At 52.7% G+C, this 23,255-nt stretch overlaps 10 protein-coding genes across 10 annotated transcripts; 6 read left to right on the top strand and 4 right to left on the bottom strand.

Annotated features, from left to right (window-relative positions):
* Positions 1-160: 160 nt before the first annotated feature.
* On the top strand, positions 161-444 carry SAICODRAFT_9137 (uncharacterized protein; the record flags this gene model as incomplete). Its single annotated transcript, XM_019171750.1, has 2 exons — positions 161-372; positions 429-444. The coding sequence occupies 2 exons, from the start codon at positions 161-163 to the stop codon at positions 442-444; spliced, it is 228 nt and encodes a 75-aa protein (XP_019022250.1).
* Positions 445-1,020: 576 nt separating this feature from the next.
* On the top strand, positions 1,021-5,757 carry SAICODRAFT_26900 (uncharacterized protein; the record flags this gene model as incomplete). The annotated part of the gene is made up of 1 exon (XM_019166986.1): positions 1,021-5,757. The coding sequence occupies one exon, from the start codon at positions 1,021-1,023 to the stop codon at positions 5,755-5,757; it is 4,737 nt and encodes a 1,578-aa protein (XP_019022249.1).
* Positions 5,758-6,302: 545 nt separating this feature from the next.
* SAICODRAFT_9135 (cysteine proteinase) lies at positions 6,303-8,108 on the bottom strand (the record flags this gene model as incomplete). Its single annotated transcript, XM_019171749.1, has 3 exons — positions 6,303-7,112; positions 7,171-7,747; positions 7,807-8,108. 3 exons carry the CDS (start codon positions 8,106-8,108, stop codon positions 6,303-6,305), a joined length of 1,689 nt encoding a protein of 562 aa, XP_019022248.1.
* A 985-nt stretch (positions 8,109-9,093) lies between these two features.
* SAICODRAFT_95699 (phospho protein phosphatase PPZ) lies at positions 9,094-11,307 on the top strand. Its single transcript, XM_019172001.1, has 2 exons — positions 9,094-10,472; positions 10,528-11,307. The coding sequence occupies exons 1-2, from the start codon at positions 9,536-9,538 to the stop codon at positions 11,133-11,135; spliced, it is 1,545 nt and encodes a 514-aa protein (XP_019022247.1). The 5' UTR covers positions 9,094-9,535; the 3' UTR covers positions 11,136-11,307.
* A 406-nt stretch (positions 11,308-11,713) lies between these two features.
* SAICODRAFT_9133 (uncharacterized protein) lies at positions 11,714-12,625 on the top strand (the record flags this gene model as incomplete). Its single annotated transcript, XM_019171748.1, has 1 exon — positions 11,714-12,625. One exon carries the CDS (start codon positions 11,714-11,716, stop codon positions 12,623-12,625), a length of 912 nt encoding a protein of 303 aa, XP_019022246.1.
* Positions 12,626-13,252: 627 nt separating this feature from the next.
* On the bottom strand, positions 13,253-14,374 carry SAICODRAFT_60251 (apurinic or apyrimidinic site lyase; the record flags this gene model as incomplete). The annotated part of the gene is made up of 2 exons (XM_019169747.1): positions 13,253-14,216; positions 14,268-14,374. 2 exons carry the CDS (start codon positions 14,372-14,374, stop codon positions 13,253-13,255), a joined length of 1,071 nt encoding a protein of 356 aa, XP_019022245.1.
* Positions 14,375-14,905: 531 nt separating this feature from the next.
* On the bottom strand, positions 14,906-16,805 carry SAICODRAFT_26895 (uncharacterized protein; the record flags this gene model as incomplete). The annotated part of the gene is made up of 2 exons (XM_019166985.1): positions 14,906-16,731; positions 16,784-16,805. The coding sequence occupies 2 exons, from the start codon at positions 16,803-16,805 to the stop codon at positions 14,906-14,908; spliced, it is 1,848 nt and encodes a 615-aa protein (XP_019022244.1).
* A 92-nt stretch (positions 16,806-16,897) lies between these two features.
* On the bottom strand, positions 16,898-19,076 carry SAICODRAFT_95691 (uncharacterized protein). The gene is made up of 3 exons (XM_019172000.1): positions 18,933-19,076; positions 17,518-18,872; positions 16,898-17,454 (listed from the first exon to the last, which is right to left on the bottom strand). The coding sequence occupies exons 1-3, from the start codon at positions 19,069-19,071 to the stop codon at positions 17,032-17,034; spliced, it is 1,917 nt and encodes a 638-aa protein (XP_019022243.1). The 5' UTR covers positions 19,072-19,076; the 3' UTR covers positions 16,898-17,031.
* Positions 19,077-20,011: 935 nt separating this feature from the next.
* On the top strand, positions 20,012-20,599 carry SAICODRAFT_26893 (uncharacterized protein; the record flags this gene model as incomplete). Its single annotated transcript, XM_019166984.1, has 1 exon — positions 20,012-20,599. The coding sequence occupies one exon, from the start codon at positions 20,012-20,014 to the stop codon at positions 20,597-20,599; it is 588 nt and encodes a 195-aa protein (XP_019022242.1).
* Positions 20,600-21,524: 925 nt separating this feature from the next.
* Positions 21,525-22,882, top strand: SAICODRAFT_157156 (uncharacterized protein). The gene is made up of 2 exons (XM_019165580.1): positions 21,525-22,536; positions 22,597-22,882. Exon 1 carries the CDS (start codon positions 21,763-21,765, stop codon positions 22,381-22,383), a length of 621 nt encoding a protein of 206 aa, XP_019022241.1. The 5' UTR covers positions 21,525-21,762; the 3' UTR covers positions 22,384-22,536; positions 22,597-22,882.
* Positions 22,883-23,255: the final 373 nt, after the last annotated feature.

Here is a 23,255-nt window from a genome sequence, read left to right as displayed (position 1 = left end):
TCGTAAAACATTGAAAGAAAAGGGAATTCCTTTTTTCACATAGCATATGTCCCTTCTGGAGGTCACCATGCCGGTCATTGCATCGCCTGCATCCCCCCACCTTACCGTGCACCAAAAGTTCCGGGCACGTACATCACACCTCTTACAAACAGTCCAGACAATGCTCTTCTCCGCCCTCCGTCAAGGCCTCGGCCTCACCGCTATGAGGCCGACCATGGCATTCCTCTCCTCCACCCAGCCCGCCGCCGCCGTCTCCGTCTTCAGCCGCGGAATGAAAGTCCGATCATCGGTGAAGAAGATGTGTACGGGTTGCGCGAGTGTGAAGCGGAAGGGCAGGCTTTATATTATTTGCAGCAAGAACCCCAAGCACAAGTATGCTTGATCCGATGATGTTGAAGTGTTGGTGTATGCTAACGACGAGATACCAGGCAAAGACAGGGATAAGCGATGTGGTGATCAGAGAAGGAAGGAGGTGAGGGACGAGACAAGACTTTTGGGCAAACGGCGTTTATGGGATCAATTTCAGCACATATTAAGGTGGAGATCGAGGTCTATTCCGGACTGTTTTGGACGAGAGACATCATCAAGCATGTACAATACAGTTTTCCTTTCCAGCACCATCCGCCGGTCGAAAGACCATGCGTTTAACCTGCCTTTACAAGTCGAATCCGTGGGCAAATGATGAGACCGATATGGCTTCTGCTCAAGGAGTCCGGGACGGCATACAACCCTGGACATTGCAATGTACGTGGCCATCATATGCATACAGCGGGCGTCTTAGATGGAGCTACCTTCCGTTTCATGCCAACTGAAATGCACGTGCACGGTTACAAAAACGACACCCATAACGATTGTAATCCCATACAAAACGCTCCATTTGTTTCGCGTTTCAGCCCGTATCTTTGTTCGTATTGAAAGTGGCCGTACGTTCATGCAGGCCACGCATCCCCGCCATGAACTCAATATAACCCGCGACAGACCAGACGAGACGAGAGTGACGGAGACGCCGTGCCAACGGACATGGATCAGTCACATCACGCTCAAGGTTCTGCTGCGTCAAGAAGAGAAAGAAGAGCGATCGTATCTCAAGCGCGTCGTGGTCAAACCCAACCTGATCGTGACGACGGAGAGTACGGGGGCTACGACTCCGATACCTCTACGGATTCGCTAGATAGGGAACGCCTCGACCCGGATGTCCCACCCATAGAATGGTGCGAATGCACCTCCTGCCCCGGCGAATACTTCCTGACCCCCGACTCCATAACCACCCACCTCTCCTCCTCCCTCCATCTCTCCAATACCGCCCTCATCGCGCGCGGCCTCCCTCCCACCCCGCGCTCCCGTCCAGAAGAAGAAATACCTGATAATATGCCGGAATTACAGCAATGCGCCGCTTGTCCATTTTGGTTGGGCAGGAAAGACGATGTTGGAGAGCATTTGGAGAGTGAGGGGCATAGGAAGAGGGTTGAAGTGTGGAGTGGGATGGGGGAGGCGGAGAGAGAGAGGGTGTTTCATTGTAGGGAGGCGTTTGTTGCCAGGGCGAATTTGTTTCTGGATTTTGTGGAGAGGCAGAAAAAGATCAACAGGAGAGCGGAGCGGGAAGCAATACGGGAGAGAGAAGCACGAGAACGACGACGAAGGACGACACCACCGAAGGAACCGGAGGAGCCGGATGCGGATGCGGCGAGAGCGGCGGAGGAGCGTGCTTTGAAAAAGAAAGCAAAGAAAGAGGAAAAGAACGAAAAACGGCGTGCCCGCAAAGAGGCAAAGCAAGCCCGCCAGAACGGCGACATTCAAACTGTGCAATCCACGGTCCAAGTGGAGGAAGCCATGGAAATCGACGACGCTGCCATCACAGCTATGTTCTTCGAAGAAGAGGTACAAGAGGCTGCTGCGTATGTGGCGGAGGAACCAGAGGATGAGGCGGATATGGCTTATTCACCTCCACCACCACAACCTCTTGAACTTTCTGAGCGTACGATCGAGATGGCTTATTCGCCTCCTCCACCGCGACCACTTGTGAAACTGTCTGAGCGTACCCTGGAGAAGCGGGTGGAGGAGTTTGATGAGGAGGCTATTGATTTGGCTCTTTATGGTCCGGATGATGGGGACGTGCAGATGGGCGAGGTGACTGACGTTCGGAAGCCAGTATCAAATGGCACCCCCGAAGCCGCCGTCAACGGGACAGGCGTCATCAAACCCGCCTCGCCCGGCGATGAGGAAGATGACGATCGCTACTCCCCTCCACCTCCAGACATGCCCATCTACGACGCCCACGTCGCACGGTTGGAAGAGGCGATGCAACGCCGCCTACAAGCCTTAGATTCCCCAGAACATGCCAAACCCGATCCAACGGACCTCGACGACGAGAAACCTCCAGCGGGTCCCCCCGATTTCCTGGCAGCGGTGGGAATGCCCCCACCTCTCATCCAATGCAAAATACTCCCGAAAAAGAGCAAGGCCGAGAGGAGACGTGAGAAGGCTCTTAGGAATGCGGAGAGGCTCGCTGGGGCGAGTTTGTCTTTGGAGGATATTTATGGGGAGATAGCTGATGTTGCTCTGAGTCCGGGTTTGGGGCCGGAGAGTCCGCTTAGTCCGATGGGTTCGAGGAAGAGGACGGGGGAGGAGGCGGGGTTTCCACAGACACCGAAACCGGCTGGACCGGGATCGGATGGCAGCAAGATGACCCGACGTTCGGTCGTTGGGTATGAGTCTAAGTCTGGGAGCAAGTCTGATGTGTATAATCCTAGTCGGAGACCGGTGCCGATTACTAGCAAGGAATGGAAGCCGGCGCCGACGGGTGGTTCTTCGCAGCAGAGGATTGTGTCGGTCTCTAGGCATGCGGTTCAGGCTAGTACGCCCAACCAGAGAGCGGCGAACACTGCTGGAGAGCGTGAGCGGGCCACTCCAAAGCGCACTCTTGTTTCAGTACCTGTTGCTAAGAAGTCTGTGAATGCTCAGAATAGCTTGGATCTTTCCAGGCAGTTCTTCAACCCCCAGGAAAGCCTGAGGCAGGTACTGCAGAACTCGATCCTTTCAATGCAATCCCTTCGGACGACCCTTCGTATGCCGGAGAAGCTTGAGCTTGTCAAGCGGATGGAGGTCGAGTTGGGGTTGATTGGGGATGCGGAGTTGATGGCTATGTTGAAAGGGGAGGTACCCGAGCAAACGCTGGCGTTGGCTAATGAGTTGTTTCCGGAGGATGCAGTGGGTAAGAACGACGGTGAGATGACACCGCTGACACCGACGGTGCCGATCTCGATGGGACGGATGACGTTGCAGGATGCTGTGATGAGTGAAGCTGTACAGGCTGTTGCCGCTGATGATGCTGTCGTTGCTAACGAGGCTCCCCAGAACGTCACGAGTGACATGAACCAGCCTGCGCCAGGTGTAGAAGTCGAGGAAAAGCAGATGCAAGATGTTGTTGCTAATTCTGCTGCTGCTCCTGTAGCCGAAGAAAAAGTAACTCGTGATTCTGACTCTGACAGCGACGTACCTATGAGTTTGAGGTGGTCGAAAAGACGAGCTGCCTCCGGTCCGGTTACGAAGCAGGTCCGTGAAGAGGCCTCAAAAAGCCCCACTGCGAACCGCGACGTAGTCCTTTCCGTGCAGAACGCAGCCGTCTTCCCACCAAAGTTGCAAGAGTCTTCCCTAGGAGGTACTGTCAAAAAGACTCCCGAGATCCAGGGCTGTAAGCCTCTGGCGGCACTCGTAGATTACCTTAGTGCACAAGGCATGCACGGCAACTCGAAGGCCATCAAGAGCTTGAAGGACCTGGCGAAAGCTGTTATGGATCCTACACAAGCGAAATTGATGCCGCAGAGTATGCCTGAGTTATGCTCTCGTGTGGATGTTCTTTTGCAAGTGCAACTGGATATTCTTGCGGATAAGGCGAAAAGGAACAAGAGTTTCTCGCAACGGGATCATCAGGTTCTGTCTACCTTTATGAACGACTGGAGTAGAGGTAGATGGTTACAGGCGCTGGGTTTCACCCCGCAGGACAGCATCCTTGGATCTCCAGCGATCGAGGCCTCTGATTCTAGCTCAGCTACTTTGTCAGCTGGTCGTCCTGATGAGATACCTCTCCAATCGCCGTCTCCATCTATCGCATACAAGGTTGATGATGCACCAGTACCTAGCACAGCAAGCACGCTGGGTCCTCCTGCATCACGACAGGAATGCGTTGAGACGGAGGTCACTGTCAAAACTTCTCCCGCGCTTACGCCTGACATCTCAGAGAGCTTGCTGGTCGAGCACTCTGCAGAGGAACTTGTAGATTTTACGGAGAAACTTGGGCTCGTGCTTGAGTACTTCCGAAGTGAGCATATCACTCGGAATTCGTTCCGCGGTCTTCGCGATCTTGAACACTTGGCCAATGGCAAGTTCACGACATTATCGGCATTGAGTTCGAGAGTAGACGAATTATTGCAGAGTCAACTCGAGGTCCTCGACAAGGCCACCGCTGACGCTGTCGAGGCAGATGCTGTCAATGAGGCAGCTGATCGTGGTGCCGCTGAAACTCTTGATGAGACCGTCCCTCACTCTGACGCTGACGTCGTTATGAACGACACAGATGACAAGCTCATTGACGATAATGAACGCTTTGCAGTTGTTGAAGACGTTGCGATGGAGGAAGCTGAGCTGTCTGGCGATGCGAATCACGTCTTTCAAGTCCCCCAAAACGATCCGCAATCGACAAGAATGAAGGGCGAAGTTGACAGGAAAGAAAACGAGCGCACATTGCACTTTTGCCGCAAGGCCGGTCCCATTGCTCGCCCGGGTGTTGCGGGAGACGAAATCGAGAGCGGCGAAGGAGTGGAGAATGGAAAGGGTAGTGACGACGAGGAAGGTGGATCGGATGACGGGGAGGCTACGGACTCGAGCGAGGAGGAGAGCGAAGATGAAGGTCTCAAGGGCGGGGGCAAGAGACGGCGCAACATCAACGACAAGCGTATGCTGAAGAAGAAGGCTAGGCGCAAGGCGTCGCGATTTGAAAAGCAGGAGCAGAAGAAGCGCTCGCTGATGGAGTCCGAGGGGTTGCTCTTGGACGGGATGGCCGGGGAGAATAACGAGGAACCCGTTGATGCCGCGCCTGAAGACATGGTCGCGCCCGTGGATTCGGCAGAAGTAACAGTAACAGTCGAACACGCCGAGTTTGCGCCGCATGTTGAAATGGCGTATTATGAACAGCAGGAATCAATGCGCCTCGTTCAAGAGGCCCTGGCAACGCCGCCGAACTTGTCGCTTATACCGAAGCCGTCATTGCGACGAAGGAGCCGTTTGATGCCGCGTGGGTCGCTTGCTCAACTGGAAAGCCCGCTTTCCTTCCCTTTGCAAGAGCTTATCTATCATCTAATGACATCGGGGCTCTCAATGTTCGCATTACGGACACTGCGTGACCTCAGGGCAGCGTATGCTCCCAGGAATGTTATCAAGAGGCTCATTGCTGCCGGTGATGCAGATTCTCTTGCAACCATTGACGAGGCTACCTTCCAAGAAGCTATGATCGAGATGGATGAAGATGCGGACGAGGAAGTCTTTGTGCCACCTGCTACTGTCGAGGACCTCGTCAGCGTTGTCGACTTGCTACTCAGAGGCGAGCTTGCCGAGGTTGTACAACGCGACCCTGTGTTGCTGGTGTCAAGTTTGGGTAATGACGAGTACAAAGCCAACGATTTGGAGTTGTTGAAGGCGTGGGAATATGAGATGAGCCAAGGAAGATGGATTGGGCTCATGCAACTTGAGGAATTTGTTTGAATGTTTGAATTAGGACAGTCTCGGGAACGGACGGGGCGTTGGAGTTATCTATATATCACTTAATCAAACTCGGAACTGCCGTATAGTATTATTAATGAGTGTTATTGCCCTTTACCATGGTGCACTGCTATAAGGTTGTTCTCTCATACGGTTCACAGCTCTCATGAGCAGCTCGCGTGCTTCATTGTAGCTAATGCTTGGACGCTATTTTTATCGTTTCGATAAGTCATATCTCGAACGAACATTGTCAAGGTTATACAGTCACAATAACACCAAGCTCAAGGCAACACATATACAGTCATGCATACCAACTTTCTTCACTACGTTGCAGTAAGCAATGATCGTACACACCCCCTAAATGCAACAAATAATAGATAGGTAGTAATGCTCCACCATCACATATCCAAACCCAGCAACCCAGCAATGCACGCTTCAAACTCCCACAAACTCCTGGTATTCATGCTCTGATTCTCTTGACCCATTCAACGGATCATTCTTTCCGTGCTTTATGCTATTCATTTCTTCTCATTCTCTCCAATCAACAATCAGACACTAAGGTCATCGACTGTGGGCTCTGCGGAGGCGGTAGTCCTCTTGCGATAAAAAATCATATACGCCTGCGAAGCCTCGACCTCCTTCTCCTCAACTTTCCTAACCTTCTCATCATCCAGATGCCACCAATCACTCCCTGTGCCCTCCACGCCCACGCCCTCACCCTCTCCCTCACCCTCACGCAAAATATACGCGGTATAATGGCCCGAGTTAATATTGACACCATGATGCACAACAACCCCAAATGCATCATACACCACACCCTCTTCCTCCTCCTTATGCTCCTCACCCCCGCCTTCACGCTCGGTAAACTCAGACACATCAAGGCCAGTGAGAGGAAACGTGACCGGCGTCGTAATCTTCAACTTATCCATCCCCTTCGTGTGTCTCCTCCTCCTTTTCTTCGTCGTCCCCAGCTCAGCCACTTCCAGCGCAGCACTCGGGTTAGGACCAGCCCATTTAAACCGTTTGAGATGAAGACACAAGACTTGCGGTAATGCCGAGATGGCTAGTGACTTCGTACATGGCCGGCGGAGACGACAGCTGGGGCAGAGCCAGGATGGGGCGGAAGCCGAGGTGTCGATGTCAGTGGTGATGGAGGGGGTAGGTGTTGAGTCCGGGGTCGTTGCGGCGCTTGTTGTGGTCGTGTTCGTGGTTGTCTCCCCACCGAGTTCTTCGGGTGAGGAGAAGAGGTTGAGACATTCCTGAATCGTACACGATGCCGTATCGACCGGGATATCCAGTGATAAATCCAGGAATGGCTCAGGCTTGATGGAGGTGTGGCCGCAGTGTAGGCATTTAATCTGTCAGTAACACCAATTAGTTCACGCGTATGCGAATACCTCGGTAGTGCTTACTGACCTTGTTCTGTAACATCCCCCCAAACACTTGCTGTACGACTCCACTCTCCTCCAACCCTCTGAAATCCCAGCCATCGACGTCCACACCCGCTTCCTCACCGAACAACTCCTTCCGTTTGTGCTCGCCGATTTCAGTTGACATGCGTTGTAATACACATCGAAGGAACTCTTGTGCGTCGTGTTGTTCGCCGAGTTCGAAGGAGGGTACGGCGCGGGTTACGGCGGCACTGAACGCATGAGGGGAAATACTTCCCGGACCTGTCGTGGGCGTCCCAGTCCTACTCCTCACCCTCTTCGCCTTTCCCCCAATCGGTGCCAGACTTGCCAGGGAGGCGGGTGAATGCGATACCTCCTCCTCATGCCAAATCGAATTAACCAACGTCGCAAACTCGGCACAAAGGTTAACTTCAATCGGCGTCTCCGCTTCCAACTTCTGCAGTGCCGCTGCACGCCGTGTACGTGGGCCACGGACGGGTGGGGTCATGGGGCGATCGGAGGATTGAGAGGCTTGGGAGAGAGTTGGGGGACCGAAGGAGGTGGCGTTTGTGAGGAAGTAGTCGCGGAGGGGCTCGGTGTGACTGCGGGACTCAATGTCATTAGGGAGAATTGGGGGGAGGAGGGGAGAGGGGGTATGTACGCTAGGACTTGTACGACGGCGTTGGTGTAGCAGGTATTCCCCAAATTCCGTAATCCCACGACGACCTTTCTCTTCTTCGCGGGTGGACCTTCTTCGCCTAGGGCAGAGGTGCTGATCGTCGTGAGTGTCGTTTCGGTGGATTGAAGCGATGCGGAGTCTTCATCGATTTTCTTGATGACGGGGACAGAGACGGGGTAGGTTGGTGTTGGCGCAATGATGTCGACCATTGGTCTCCCTCCCTGGTCCTCCACGATCCCCTCGACGTCGACATACTCCTCGTCACTCCCGTTCCCACCCTTCATCTCTTCCTCACCAATTTCCTCGTCACTCTCACTCTCTGAATCAGAAACCTCTTCTTCTCCCTTTCTCACTTGTGGAGTACCTTCCCCGTCAGCCCCACCAGCAGCGGCGGCCAAATTCCGTAATCTCGAAGACGTTCGAGGTCGTGCAAAGGACGTCACTGCTTCATAGCAATCACCAACGATAGACGAGAAGGAAAGACTCCTGAGCTGTACCTCTATTCGTTATTCACTTTTCCCCATTTAACTTTAGAGGAAGCTTACCATATTACAGTGCTCTGGTTGTCCTCCTCAACGTACACGGCGGTCAAATTCACACACAGTCGTTGGAATGACGCCAGATGCAGCCCGCCGACCGAACACGCGCAGCCGTACCCTGAACCCCGAAGAAACCGAAGAAAATGGGAAAATTTAGAGTTCCCGTCGACCGAGGCAGCGTCGTTGGGTCTCCAGCTTGAGCTTGTGTTTAGACGGTCGTAAGTCAAGGGACGACTGTTTGGAAGGGATTTGTTTGTTCGCCTATCGCTATGAAAACTGGGGAATCTGCAACCAAAGAAGCGCCCGCCCGCGGCCCGAAAAAACGTAAGTGCGAACCTTAGGGTTTATATAAGAGAGCGTCTCGAACATAATCGATCGGCTACTTGGCAGTGTGACATTGTTGTTGGCTATTCTAGAAACATACATGGCATGGAGTGCACGGAGGGAATGAGAGGCGAGGGTGGAGGCAGGACGAGGTGTTTTCCGGTTGGCACAACCTCGTCGGCTCGAGGACGTCGACGTGTCTACGGGTGTATGCCAGGAAGGAAGCAGCGAGGCAGAGGAACCGACAGTCATCATTGAACGTAGAGAATCGGAATTGAAAATTGCCTATCACACCACCCTTAACTTTCGCCCCTTCATAACGGCAGCACTCGCGAATCTGAAGGTTGTGGCACAGCTTGCAGCGCATCCCTGCAGGTCGACTCGTCACCGCATCTCGCTTGATAACAATCCAAAGTACACCTCCAAGCAATAACCAAACCAACCACGAAACGTCAGAGCATATACCCACGGCTCAGATCACATACCACACCTTTTCAACTTTCGGAGGAGTCTGTCACCACGTCAAAGCGTTTTCCTACGACGCTTTCCATTTCTTCTCGGTCTCGGCATACAAGCTCGGCCCGAATTGGAAAACTTGCTCGAGTAGCTCGGTTGTTTCTCGAGCGATAAGCGGACACAAGTGATATCTCTTTTTGATTCCGATTCTTGATATCGATACTTAGGAACACCTCTCTGTTCCTTCGGATTTTACCACGCGGCTCTACCCTTCGCTGCATGAATCATACGCGAGCTGCATACAACGCGTGTCCTTTCATCACATAGACGAATCGAAACACGCTCGAACTATTACTCTCTTCTTCTTAACATAACATCCACAAGGGCATAGCATGGGGAACCAAGGATCCAAGACCAAGTCCGGCGGCCGTCCCTCATCCTCCAACTCCAACCAGGAAAACCTCGAATCGTACCCCTCGTTCAGCAGGACCGACACAGTTGGCTCAACCCGTTCGTTCCGTTCGATCAGAAAGACCCTCTCTCGTGATTCTACGCGGGATAATACCGACAATCAGTCGATTCCTGGATCGGTGGGGGGAAGCACGCTTGGTGGACATGATTCGACCACATACGTAGGATTGGGAGACGATGAGGATGACGCTGGACCATCGGGGCTACCGCCCCCTAGTCCGACGAGACAGACGTTTACGGGACATCAGGGGTTGAGTGGTGCCACGGCCGGAGGCGAGATCGGGAATGTGAGTGAGGCTGGTCCGAGTGCGCCGCCTGCACGCAGCCAAAACAGACAAGAACCCCGTGAGTCGATCTTGATTAGGAGGAATTCCGTTAATGAGCCAACGGTGGGAGGAAGCGTGGGTGGGGTGAGGGATAGCACGATTTCTACGACGTCAGCGGCGGAGAGTAACCCGTATCCGAGTTTGAGGAATTTGGATATCGATGATATGATTTCGAGACTTTTGGATGCGGGGTATGCTGGGAAAGTCACGAAGTCGCTTTGTCTCAAGAATGCGGAGATCATGGCCGTTTGTTCCGCTGCTCGCGAGGTCTTTTTGTCGCAACCGACCCTCATCGAACTCAACCCTCCCGTCAAGATCGTCGGAGACATCCATGGTCAATACACGGATTTGATCCGGTTGTTTGAGATGTGTGGGTTTCCGCCTAGTGCGAATTACCTGTTTTTGGGAGATTATGTGGATCGGGGGAAGCAGAGTTTGGAGACAATTTTGTTGTTGATGTGTTATAAGATCAAGTACCCCGAGAACTTTTTCTTATTGAGAGGGAATCATGAGTGTGCGAATGTTACCAGAGGTATGACATTCGTTTCGACTTCAACTTGAATATTGGAGCTAATGATTTCACACAGTTTACGGATTTTACGACGAGTGCAAACGTCGTTGTAACATCAAGATCTGGAAGACGTTCGTTGATTGTTTCAACACCATTCCGATCGCGGCGATTGTTGCTTCGAAGATTTTCTGTGTACATGGGGGGTTGTCGCCATCCCTCTCCCACATGGACGAGATTCGACAAATTGCGCGTCCGACAGATGTTCCCGACTACGGTCTACTAAACGACTTGCTGTGGTCGGATCCATCCGAAACGACAGACGAATGGGAAGACAACGAACGCGGTGTATCCTACTGTTTCGGTAAGAATGTCATCGCTCAGTTTCTCCAACGACACGACTTCGACCTCGTTTGTCGCGCACACATGGTCGTCGAAGACGGCTACGAGTTCTTTAATGAGAGAACTCTTGTTACGGTGTTTTCCGCTCCCAACTACTGTGGAGAATTCGATAACTTTGGGGCTGTGATGAGCGTCAGTGAGGAATTGTTGTGTTCGTTTGAGTTGTTGAAGCCGTTGGATGCGAATCAGTTGAAGGCGCAGATGAGGAAGAGTAGGAAGCAGAATCAGTTGGGGGGGACTATGCATCAAAGTCCGCCTGCGATGTTAAGTGCGCAGAGTGTATAATTGGGAAGAGGAAATATGTGAGATTGCCGGCGTTTTTGAATCGTTCTCTCCAGTCTGTGTTGTTATTGTCATCTGTATCACTAGAGTTATTCGTTTATGTCTTTCCGTTTTTCTTGCTTTTCGGTATTGTATCGAGGAGGGGTTCATGGTCGATCATGGAGATGGACGGCATACATGGAAGCAGCAGCTGAAGGCATGCGAGCGTAAGATGCTCTGCATGATCTTTGTTAACAAGAAATATCTTCATCCATTTTCGTCTTCATGTATTTTTCTGCCCTTCGTACGTAAGTTTCTATTTTTAGAGTTTTAGATTGTTGTGATCAGCGGCGCGAAAGCGTACACTATACGTGAGACGAACGACCCGTCCATTTGGTGATAGACATCGCGATTGTGAAGGACGCGAGTAAGAGGTAGCCATTCAGGAGGGCGAGTTACAATTACGTCTCACCATTCCACTCTCTTTTTGGTGTTCAGCGAGCGACTGTTTGAGCAGCATACATCCCCTCAGTTCCCGGCCTAAGAGCTTGGCAATTACAAACAGCTTCCAATCGCAATAAGGAGAATCAGTTAGAGTTAAGATGCTCGCACACGACCCACGGCGGTCATCGACGTTTGCGAATGCGTCAGGTCCTACGAATTCGGGGCTGTTTTACCCTGTCGCATACACTGGGCCCATAACCGAAGAACGACTTCCACCACCACCGAGTCAGCCTCCGCCGCCTGTACCGCCGCATATGTCGTCTCCTTTGTATGGAACTGTTACCGACAACGGCGTGAAGCATGGTCAGGAGGGGCTAGGATTGGGGTTGAGGAGTTCGGTACCGCCTGTACGATATGTTTTGAGGGTGGACCAAGATGCTTCGTCGCCTGGTACGGGAGAGGATGGGGAGGGGGATGAGACGACCTGGGTTCCTGTTGTACAGCTCAACACTCCCTTTCCGTATCGCAATGCGCTGGCGAGTCTGAGCGCATACAGTCTCAGTGTTCCGACGTCTGGCAACAACTCGATGGTGAACTTGACGAGTGACGGTCCATCGCAGAGTCAAGTGTCGATACCGAAGTTTACGGAGGAGTTTTCGAGTAAGGCGAGTACAGAACCAAGCTTGGGGCCTGCGGCGCAGAGGCATACAATTCGGCTGATTACACCGCATTTACGACTTGATCGTGCGACGATTACGTATAGTATCGCCAAACGACATCGGACGCGCCGGTTGTATCGGTTCGTGATCGCGATCGGGTTCTTGTTTCCGCCCTTGTGGATTTTGTTTGGGTGGAGAATGTTGAATGATTATCTTCCGATCATACCGCTGAGTCAGGGGAAGGAGGGAGGGTTGGGTGAGGTTGATGTCAAGGTTGTGCAGGAGATGAGGAGGGAGAGGGTAAGATGGATGCGCATTGCGAGGGTGTTGGCGGTGTGTGCTGGTGTCGTTGCGGTTGCCGGCGTTATTGTGGGGATCGTCGCCGCGGCGATGGTAGGCAGTGGTGCGTAGTAGAGGGGAAGACAGGGTGTGCTGGCTATCGAACGCACATGATTTATTAGAACGGAGACAGACTGGCGCGAGGTTGGTACGATATTGACGATGCTGTGCTTGGACATGGAGATCGAGGTTTCGGATTGGGGTTTTACATTCTCCTTTTGTTTTCTGCGTGCATGGGGTGAATAGACTCCCCAAATCGTTATAGCTTTAGTTAGGTAATTTCTAGATCATATTCATAATGGACATTATATTCTGCGATGTTGATAAAACACATTCCATGAAAAGCATTGATTGGGAAAATCGGCAACCCTTGGGACATAACACGATAGAGGGTTGCCAAGTCATGGGTCAGCAATCATAAGTTACCACTTGTCACGCCTAAGACAGGACAGGAGAAAAGAGGACAAGGGATGGGTAACACGGTAAGCTGCTCCATGACCATAGCGTAAGCTTGCTCACCGGCGGCGCAGTAAGACATGTGGATGACTCTGGGTTGCGGAACGAGGTTTTTCCGTTTGCGAGAGTTGCAGAAGATCAAGATTGAGATCAAACGAAGAAGGAAAGCGGCTAGGCAGACAATGTAGCTTTCGTAGATACGCCAATAGACATGCGCATGCTTCACGATGCGATGCAAAGTCACTATTCGCTCTCACTTCCACTTGGAGTTTCAGCCTTCTTCTTCCTACCCTTCCCGCCCCCAGCCGCCTTCTTCGCAGCCGCTTCCTTTTTCTTCGTAGCCTTCACAGCCTGCTCCTCCCTACTCTTCTTACCCTTCGCCTGCAACTCCTCAGCTTTCGCAAGCACCTCCGGATCATCCTTCTTCTTCCCAATCAACCACGTCAACATACTAATCTCATCAGCCCAGACCTGCGGATTATCCTCATTCGGCGTCTCCAACACCATTGGTACGCAGTCGAAACGAGTGTCGTTTACGAGGAGGCGGAAACCTTCGAGGCCAATGTAGCCTTGACCGATGTTTTCATGTAGATCGCGCTTCTCGCCTAGGTCAGCTTTGGAGTCGTTGAGATGAACACCCTTGAGGTAATTCCAACCAATCTCGTCGCCGAAGCGCTTCATGACGTCTTCGTAGGCCTCATCGGTTCGGATATCGTGACCGGAGGCGAAGAGATGACATGTGTCGAGACAAACGCCAACGCGATCTTTCAGGTCAACCTGGTCGATGACTTCTCGTAGTTCGCCGAAGGTAGCGCCGATGACATTGCCGGTTCCACACATGTTCTCCAAGACCGTGATGACAGTTGGGACTTCTTTGTGCGCTTTGTTCAGGGCTTCCGCGATTCTTCCACAGCCTTCTGGCTTGGAGGACCCGCCTGTTGCTGAACCTGGATGAAAGTTGTAGCGAGTGATACCTAGCTGATTGCACCGCTTCAGGTCATCAACGAAGCAAGTGTAGGACTTCTCTCTCAGCGCCTCATCGGGAGAAGCAAGATTGATGAGGTAAGACCCGTGTGGAAGGACGTGCTTTGACGGATCATACGAGGTCTCAACGCACTTGGCCCGGAAAGCCTGGACGTCGGCCTCATTGAGGTCCGGGGATACCCACTTCCTCTGGTTCTTGAGGAACAGAGCAAAAGCGTTTCCACTGTAAACAGATGTTAGTTGAGATTTGAATTCAAACGCTCCACGTGCTTACCCAATATTCATACTGTTCACGATTGAGTTCTGAACACCTCCAGCGGCTGAGATATGGGCGCCCAAGTACTTACTCAACCCAGTTGCCCTCTGTGCTAATGGTCCCATATCTTCTGTCTTCTTCTTCTTTGCTGGTGCTCGCTTCTTTGGTGCAGGTTTTGTCTCCTCGACTTCGACTGATTCTTTGACAACGACTTCCTTCTTCGCTCTTACAGTCCGCTTCTTTGTGCCAGCGGCTACTTCTTCGAGTTGAACAGTTTCTTCTACTTCGACTGTTTCCTTGACAGAAGTGACTCTCCGAGGACGCTTTGCGGGTGGTTCGATGGCTTCGGCGACGTTGGTTGCAGCGGCTCTCTTCGCAAGGGCAGGGCTTTCGCCAGCGTGTTCTTCGAGATCTGAAGGAGCAGAGGACAGCGGTGAAGCATCTTCAGACATCGATTGAGCTCAGCCTTCGACAAAACGTTGGACGTATCGAAGTCTGAGCGTTGGGGTTTGTTTGCACGAACCGGTACCGCGTCTAATCGATAACGCAAGCGGACAAATTACAACACGAAGTTCATGAAAGTAGAATGCAAATATCGACGTAAACAATTGCCTTTTTGGTATCTAGAAATGCTATATCTATCCCTTTTCCCTTCCTTAGTTACCTCCCTTCTTACCACCACCCTTCCTCTTCTCCTTCTCGATCGCCTTCCTCTTCTGTCTCAGAGAGTTAGTCTGCTCCTCCTTCTTCTGGATTCCGTACTGCATCTTGGCGTACAACTTCTTGTGCTTGTTGGACATCATGATCTTGGCCATGTCCTGGGCTTCACGGGCCTCCTTCTCGGCCTTGGTCTCCTTTGGTGCATCGGTCTTCTTGCCCCTCTTCGAGGGGGCGGCCTTGGAGTATGCGACACCAGCAGCCTCGGCGGCGAGCTGGCGCTCGTGCTCGTCGATCTCCTCGTCAACGTCGGAGTCTTCAGCGGTAGGGATAGTTGACGCGGCAGCGGCCTTCTCCTCCACCTCCTCTTCTTCCTCCTCCTCGTCGTCATCGGCAACCTGCATACCAGTCTCCTCCTCGACATCCTCCTCCTCTTCCTCCTCAGCCTCAGCCTCCACCGGCACAGCCTCAGGGTCGTAATCACCCTCCTCAACCTTCACGAACGGACTCAAATGAGGCGGCAAGAGCGCTCCAGGCGCATACTCATCAATCGCCACCAAGCGGCCCTTGTTAATACAGTCGTACACCCACTGGGGCTGCAAGTAACTTCTGCCGGGGAATCGCTTTTCTTGGTTTGGACGGTCGCAGACGTGGTGGGTGATGCGGGGGTCATTTTCCTCGAGGGGGGAGCCGGCTCCGAGGATTGGGTCCCAGGAGACCTTACCGCCGAAGGACTTGATAAGGAATTCGAGAGAGTAGCGGGGGACCTCACGGGAGAGGTAGAAGGTGAAGTTAGAGAAGAGGTTGGTGGGGGCGGAGACAGTCGCGTCAGGCTGGGCAAGGGCACCGTCGGCGTTGGGCGCAGCGGTGGAGAAGTCGTCCAAGACAGCGGCATCATCCTCAACCTCCTCAACAGGTGCCTCCTCCACAGAGTCATCCCTGATTGTAGCCAACTTCTCTCCGAGCGAAGCAACCTGCGCACTCGTATCCTTCACATCAACATCCGCCATCTCCGCATCCTCATCCGCAGTGATGTTCTTCGCAATCTTCTCAACAACAAACGCGCCCAACCCAGCCGCGCCCTCATCCTTCTGCACATCCATCTCGGGCGGGTAGACCAACCCAAGCTCAGAGTAAAGCTTGTAGTTAACGAACCCAACAAAGGTCTGGTGGAAATCGAGGAAAGTCAACATAATCCTAAAATCAACATCGGTAGGAACCTGCTGCGAGAACTTGTACGGTACGAGCCACGTAACATCCTGGCCCTTAATGTCCGCCTGATAATAAATTCCCTTGATCGACAAGAACGTCTTCCTCAACGACCGGGACCTAATGACATAATGCTGAAACTCAGCACACAACCTCTCGCAATTCGCGATCGTCGCAGCGGAGATTTTGTCATTCTGCGGCATACTCGCAAACAAAAACAACATACTCAACGCATCATCCATATCCCTCAACGCATCCACAAAAGTCGGGTAACGTTCTTTGATGATATGGTCGAGCGTGTACTGGGGTTTATCCTCATTCAGCCTCTTCGCGGTACTCAAATCTCCACGTCCGAGGGCCTTGGACAACTTTCTCGCAAAAGTCTTGTGCTCGCGGAACTTAAGCAAGACAGGCTCGTGGAGGAGGTACTGGATGTCCTTCGTGTAGTAGAAGGTCGCAGGCGCGGTGGACCCCTTATTCGCCTTCTTCTTGTTGCGGGGTTCTCGGGGGTAGATACCCTTGAGGATACATAATCTTCTGAAATCGGCAAGGGTGACTTGGAGCTTCTTGATCGCCTGATTACGGGTGATGAAGTTCTTGGCGGCACCGGCCTTTCCTATACGAAGAGATCAGTAACACGCAAAGCACGTTTGAGCATATTTACTTACCCTTCTGCTTGATTCTGGCCATGATTGCTTTGTGTTGAGTTCTCTACCTTTTTCGCCTTCACCACCCAATTTTTCGACCACCAGGCGCATCGATAAGACTGATAAAACACGTGACCCATAAAAACTCTAAAAATCCAGAATTACTCAATTGAATTCAAAGTCACTATAGATCTATCACATAATCTTCTTTCCCAATCATAAACTCTCAAAAACCACCCTCCAGACCTCGAGCTTCAAGAGTGCATAGGTCACTCCTGCCTCTTCCTCGCAACCTCCACATCCTCCCTCCCCTGCAACCCCTCCAAAAACCCCCTCCCACCCATCCCCTTCTGTCCTACACTCCCAACACCCACTCCTCCACTACCACCACCCACCTCCATCTCAACCCACTCCGGCACACACAACCTCGGCCAACTAACATACAAAACCCCATGTCCCACCACATACCTCCCACTCCACCCCAATGCTCCAACCCAAACCCACACAAACCACGACAACGGAATCCACGCCTCCTCATCCCGTGGAAGAACGAGTGCGCACAAGAGCATGATGAGTGCGGAGATGAGGATGTATGGGGCTGATTGTGCTAGGAGGGGACGGGGGTCGAGGAAGGGTGTTGTTGACGGGTTTTCGTAGGGTTTGTAGGAGCCGAGGAAGAGGTCGTAGGCGTCCTATTGGTCATCGTCAATCAGCATTTGTCAGACAGCTTGTGGGGGAGGATTGGTGGGACATACCTGTCTCGGGCCGTCGAGGTAGTTGTTCATGAAATACCTCGTCACAGAATTACAGAAATCATTCCAAGCACCCATCTTGGTCCTCCTCCCTGTCCGCGTAAAATCCGTCTTGAGCGCTCCAGTCCCGGAATAACTCTTCGAAACACAATCCGCGTTATCCGCCCAAACACCCCTAAACATCAACTCGAACCCGGAATCAGTCCACGGTTCTTGGCCCGGAGCGAGGAGGGAGAGGGAGCAGAGTTGGAGGGTGAGGACGTGGCGGGCGAGGGTTGATTGTACCACGTTGGTACGATCGAGACAATCCATACAATTCGTCCTCACGACACTCTTCTGCGTCCGCAGCACCTGCGTGCCGTCCTCCACATCCGTCCACCCCTGCTCTCCCAACCCCGGCTCCAATGCATCCAACAACAATTGTACACGATGCCACCTCATCCCCGAACACTCATGATGAAAATCGAAATAGGTGTAATGAATAGCTGGATCATTGAGGTTATGAACTAAATCCTCATAAGCGTTCTTGACGGGTAGCTCGTGTCCCTTTTGGTTAACGAGGTTGACCAAGAACTGCTCCCCGTAAATCCTTTTTTGTTCTTCGAAATGGAGGCGGGCGGGGTCGAGGTTGTGTTCGATGCCGCCGTAGAGCTTGAGTTTGGGGCGGTATTTTAGGTCATTGACTTCGCCCCAAAATAGGGGAATTGAGCCTCGCGTTTGTACATAACTCAACCGCCGCTCTTTTTCGCCTTGGTTGACGATGATGATCTGTTCTGTCTCGTTGAAGTTCGAGGCATGTCCCTCCATATCAATCCCCCGCGTAAAATACCTCGTACCAGCCCTGAACCGCGAACGACGACTAATCAACACGAAGGTGAGGGGGGCACCATGAACCGTTGTAGCCCGAATCTCGAAGAATCCGTACATAACGGGAAGGATGAAGTGATCGAGTTGTTTGTACTCGCTGCGTGCATCGATAAGCTCAGACTGGAGATACCTATTCCAGAAAAACCTCTCATCAGCTCTCTCCCACAACGCCGCCCCATTCTGCTGTGCTTGCGCGACCCGCTGAACAGAATTCGTAACATCACCCTCATACGAATAATAAAACGGCCCAGTCCCCAAATGCGCCCTCAATAACCCCAAATACCGTGTCTCATCCGCGTCTTTTACGGTGTTGCCAAGGGGTATGATTTCGGTGGATGTTATTTGGAAGACGTCGTGGGTGCCGAGACGGCCGATGCGTTTGCGGTTTGTGATGAGGATGAGGTATTTCTGGACGCGGAGGCGGATGAGGCCGAGGATGCCGTAGATTGTGCGGGGGGCTTGCGACGCACCAAGTACAGCCGGACGCTGCTCTACATGAACATAATTCTTAGTGTTTGTGTACAGAGTATGGGAGTTGAGCAGGACAATACCTTCGTAGCGAACGGCACCGTCACCACTTCTGGCGACGACTAGACATCCGTTGTTGGAGGAGCCGTAGCCACTTGTTGTGGATTCGAAGATGTAGGATTGTTCTGTTGTATGCAGGCGTAAAGACTCGTAGACTGACATCTTGGTAGAATCGTCGTTGTCTGTTGGAGGTTCGAATGGATGGTGGATCGCTTGGCGGTGAGGTTCGTGGGTGGTGGCTGTGACGTGATTAGCCCCAGCGACTTCTGGACGGGAGTCCCCCAGCTGCGCGTCGCCAGACCTCCAACCGCGGCGATGTATGCTTCCAGCAATCTGGGCAGTCGCCTGCTCTGACCTCTGGGGATGATCAGCTCCTCAGAATCAACCAGATTTCTCAAGTAAGGAGTCTTGCCGCTCGGTATGGTACCGCGATATTGAGTGGATCAGGACGGCTACGGCCCGTTTCCAGAGGCGTGAGCGCACGGGTTCCCATGAGGGTTCAGCTTCGTTGGTATGGGGTTCTGGGACTTGAGGAAGGCCCTGGTACTACAGTATTCCTCCTACCAATCGCAGAACTAAGGAACACGACTGAGTGCTTGTCCACCGGGTGAATGCAACCTCTCTATCAAGTACGACCAGCATTCCGTCAAGTATGCCAGGATTTACCTCGAACACCATCGATGGTTGCTGGGCTGGTACATAACGATCTACAGGGAAGTTCAATCACGATTCATCCTCTTCTTGAAGCAACCGCGGCTCGGTGAGCGAGCGTGCCGCAGATCTCCTCTCCACCATTCATGACGTTGGAGATCTGTCCGCTTCGAAGGCAGGCCTAGGCCAAGGCCTTCACAGGGAGGACCAGCGTCAATATAAGACTGCGGAGGCAATCTCCAGTTATCCCTCCACCAAATTCTCGTGGAGGACCAACGACGTGGCATCATGTTCAAGAGCTTCAAGCCTCTGCCCCCTCTCCCAAGCGGTTCCCTATAAATCCAGCTGTATCCCCTCCTCTTCTTGATCGCCAGTCCCCTTCATCAACGTCAAGCATGCTCAAGTCCCTCCTCGTCCTCACCGCTCTTTGCGCTGTCGTCCTTGCCAACCCATGGCCCACGACCAAGGCCCTCCCGGACCTCCTGGCCCTCCTCCCCCAGGTCACTGTCCCCCACCCCCTCCTCCCCCCAAGCACAGGCCCATCACCACCTCCGAGCTTTCCTCCTCCGAAATCGCAGCCTCCTCTGCCGCCGCCGCAATCCCAACCAACATAACATTCTCCACAATCCAACCCGATCCCACCCTCGAATCCCTCCTCCTCTCCCTCGTCTCCGCCTACACCCTCTCCACCCCCCTCCCAACCCCCACCGGTACCCTAGCCTCCAATATCCCCTCCTACTGTACCCCCATCGCCATCCTCGATTCCTCCGCCTACTCTCAGCTCCTCACATGTTCCGCCACCGCGTCCACGAGTGGTGAATGCGATAATTTAAGTACGGTCGTGTATGCGATTGAGTTGGCGCTTGAGGCTTGTGCGACGCCGAGTGCGTTTAGTGAGGTGGGTGTTGTTACGGGGTATTTGAGTGCGTTTTGGGGGGATGCTTGTAGTGTGCTTGGAGGGGCTGTTGCTGAGGGGACGCCGGAGGGTTTTGCGTTTAGTTGTGTTGCAAGTGCGACGGCCACTGCTACGCCGGCTTGAACGAATTCTTGAAATGTGAAATGTTGAAGGTGAGCATGAGTTAGGGTTAAGACTCCTCGACCTCCTCCAACCCGAAGACAATCGACATCTTGAGAACGAGGATTACGGCCCGTCTTACAACTCTTAGCACCTGGATACTCGGATTATGCTTTCGGCATGCGTGCGTCCATGTAGCCATGTGATGTTTCCAGCACACGCACCTCCACGCTCCTCCTCGGTTAAGGTTTTAAGGTTTGGGCGTCGGTCCGAAGACACACAGCAACGCTGGAAACGAGGTTACGAACCCTACTCGTTTGCATATGGTTGAATGGGGGAGGAGTTACGTGTGTTGCTTACGAATGCTGACTAAGTCTGCCCTGCGATGGCAAACGGCCGTGGATTCGCAGACGTGTGCGTGGAGCCTTCCAAGTCATCGGCCAAAGTTGTCGGAGTCGGCTCGTTTGCCCTCCAGACAGGTAAGATAAGGCGACGAACGTCACACCTGCACTCCTAAATGAATCGGTCATTTGTGCTTGTTTAACGCTCTCCGGGGATCCGGAGAATTGGTTACCTTGGGAAGAACCCCCGTGGGTTCGTGTCGCGGCATTGGAGGGACAAACCTTCCCATGAGAGTTTACTGTGAATAACTGCTTACTTTGGCTCGCTACCTTAAATTTCGGATCGTTACCTACCTCGGGCAAAGCCATACCTCGTTTGCGATGTTTACCCCCGTTGAGCTTTTTCTGTTTACGTATTCAAGCGGGTAAGCAGCTGAGAAACGTGATGGAAAATGTTGGGTAAGGATCGTCCTTTCAAGAATAGGGACATTGTTGGGGAAGTGCACGCTGCTATCCCAAGGGAGACTTTTGGAACGGTCCGATAAGTGAAGGCTTCGCTATGCTGGCGAGACATCGGCCAGCAACGAGGTTGAGAACCGAGAAACTCCAAGATGGAAAAGGGTCGGCCCCTTCCTCACAACCTCTAGGCGCAACGCCTCGATGAGCTTCCCCTAACCCATATGGCAGACGTACGCAGCTGACCAGGTCTTAGCCTCACTTCGGCGGGATCACTCCCTTCTCCATGCGATTGAGAAGCTCATGGATTCGGGTCAGGTCGCTATAAAACCCCGTCTTTCCCCTGAGTCCTTGTGAGTTCCAAGTGGGTTACTTTCGCACTTTGCAAGAATGTTCGCATACCTTCTCCTCGTCCTCTACCTTTGCGTTGCGGCTATCGCCGACCCCATCGCCTATGTTCGCCGTCAAGAGTCCTCGGTCGGTGAGACTCCTGGCAACGGTAGTGCAACCGTAACCCCCGACAGCGGCAACTTGACTGTTCTCGCTCCAGCTTTCTCGACTCTCGCCGCTGATCTCACCGCGTCAGCCGACCTCAGCAATCTCAGCACAGTGAGTATTCCAGAATACTGCATGACCCTCTCCAGCCTCGTTGACCTCGGGGCTGCTGAAATTTCTGCATGTTCGGCTACAGCGACCGCAACAGACGCTTGCGCCTCTGATGAAACCGAATTCGCCTATCTTGCCGCCGCATATGGGGCATGTGTCACCCCGGATGCGTTCAACGACACCGCAGCGGCGACGAACTACTTGAGTGAGTTCTGGAGTGCCTTCTGTAGCGAGGTAGGTCTCCCGGTTACTGAAGGCACGCCGGCTGGTTTCAACTTTTCGTGTGTCTCCGCTACGGATGTCACTGCTGCCACTGCTGCTACTGCTGCCACTGCTGCGCCCGCTGCTACGGATGTATCGGCTGCTACGGATGCGCCCGTTGTCGAACCCAGCCCTACGGCTTAATCCTCCTGTCAAGCTCGAAACGGGCAGGTCCTCGGGGTTGCTGGCTGTGAAGGGATGGGAACGCGTGATGCTCGTGTGTCGTCGGCAATGGTTGTAACTTCTTAATCTCTGTTCGTACATATCTTTAAGTGTTTTTCGATCAATTCAATGCTGGTATACATGCCCATCCTTCCGAGAAGTATTTTCCGCTAATGGCGAACCTTAACTACACAGCTTCAGTTTCTGCAGATGATTTTGAGTATATTTTCCCACGCGGCTTTGACGGCTTACAGAACTGTAGTAACATGTACAGGCTACGAGGCTATCGATTTAGTCATCGAAGGCAATGAAGTCTTTTGCCTCATTCCTTCTCGCAGGTGCGTCCCCCAACATCTTGTCGAGATTTCTAATAAAAGCATCAAGGGAACTGACCGGTACATGCGTCGCGCCATGCGTCTTCATCGGATTTGAACCCGCAGCGGTGATTTCCCGGAAGCTTAATCGTTACCTCATCTCTTCGGCAAATTGAGCTCAAGTACCCCGAAGCGGAAACCAGATTGTCGATCAAGAGATCTGGAGGTAGATTTCACACGCTTCGCAAGCACAAGTGTTGACAGCCATTACGATGCTGACATCGTTGGCCGTTACATCCATGCTGGCACTGTGACTTCTCACCGTGAAAGGAGGACATCAAGAGGCGTGTGGTAACGGAACCTTACCACAGACAGAAAGCTTCGAGGACCTCGGCCCTCGATCACAAACACAAACAGCTCCCACACGTACTGAAAATATTCACGTCAAGGTGCTGGAAGGTCTTGGCATCCCCACCAGGATGTTGATACAGAGTTCACATGCTCTGCTCCACTTACCTCATCTAGATCTTGTTCACCCAT

This window comes from Saitoella complicata (genome assembly GCF_001661265.1).
Source record: "Saitoella complicata NRRL Y-17804 unplaced genomic scaffold SAICOscaffold_21, whole genome shotgun sequence".
NCBI lineage: Eukaryota > Fungi > Ascomycota > Saitoellomycetes > Saitoellales > Saitoellaceae > Saitoella > Saitoella complicata.
The sequence above is the reverse complement of the archived record's forward strand: the minus strand, read 5'-3'. Positions and strand labels throughout refer to the sequence as shown.

Coding starts and splice junctions, on each gene's coding strand:
- SAICODRAFT_95699 (XM_019172001.1), top strand. CDS start 9,536: ATGGGGAACCAAGGATCCAAGACCAAGTCCGGCGGCCGTCCCTCATCC. Junction 10,473..10,527: donor GTGTGCGAATGTTACCAGAG/GTATGACATTCG, acceptor GATTTCACACAG/TTTACGGATTTTACGACGAG.
- SAICODRAFT_95691 (XM_019172000.1), bottom strand. CDS start 19,071: ATGTCAGTCTACGAGTCTTTACGCCTGCATACAACAGAACAATCCTAC. Junction 18,873..18,932: donor CGGTGCCGTTCGCTACGAAG/GTATTGTCCTGC, acceptor ATGTTCATGTAG/AGCAGCGTCCGGCTGTACTT. Junction 17,455..17,517: donor ACCTCGACGGCCCGAGACAG/GTATGTCCCACC, acceptor GATGACCAATAG/GACGCCTACGACCTCTTCCT.
- SAICODRAFT_157156 (XM_019165580.1), top strand. CDS start 21,763: ATGTTCGCATACCTTCTCCTCGTCCTCTACCTTTGCGTTGCGGCTATC.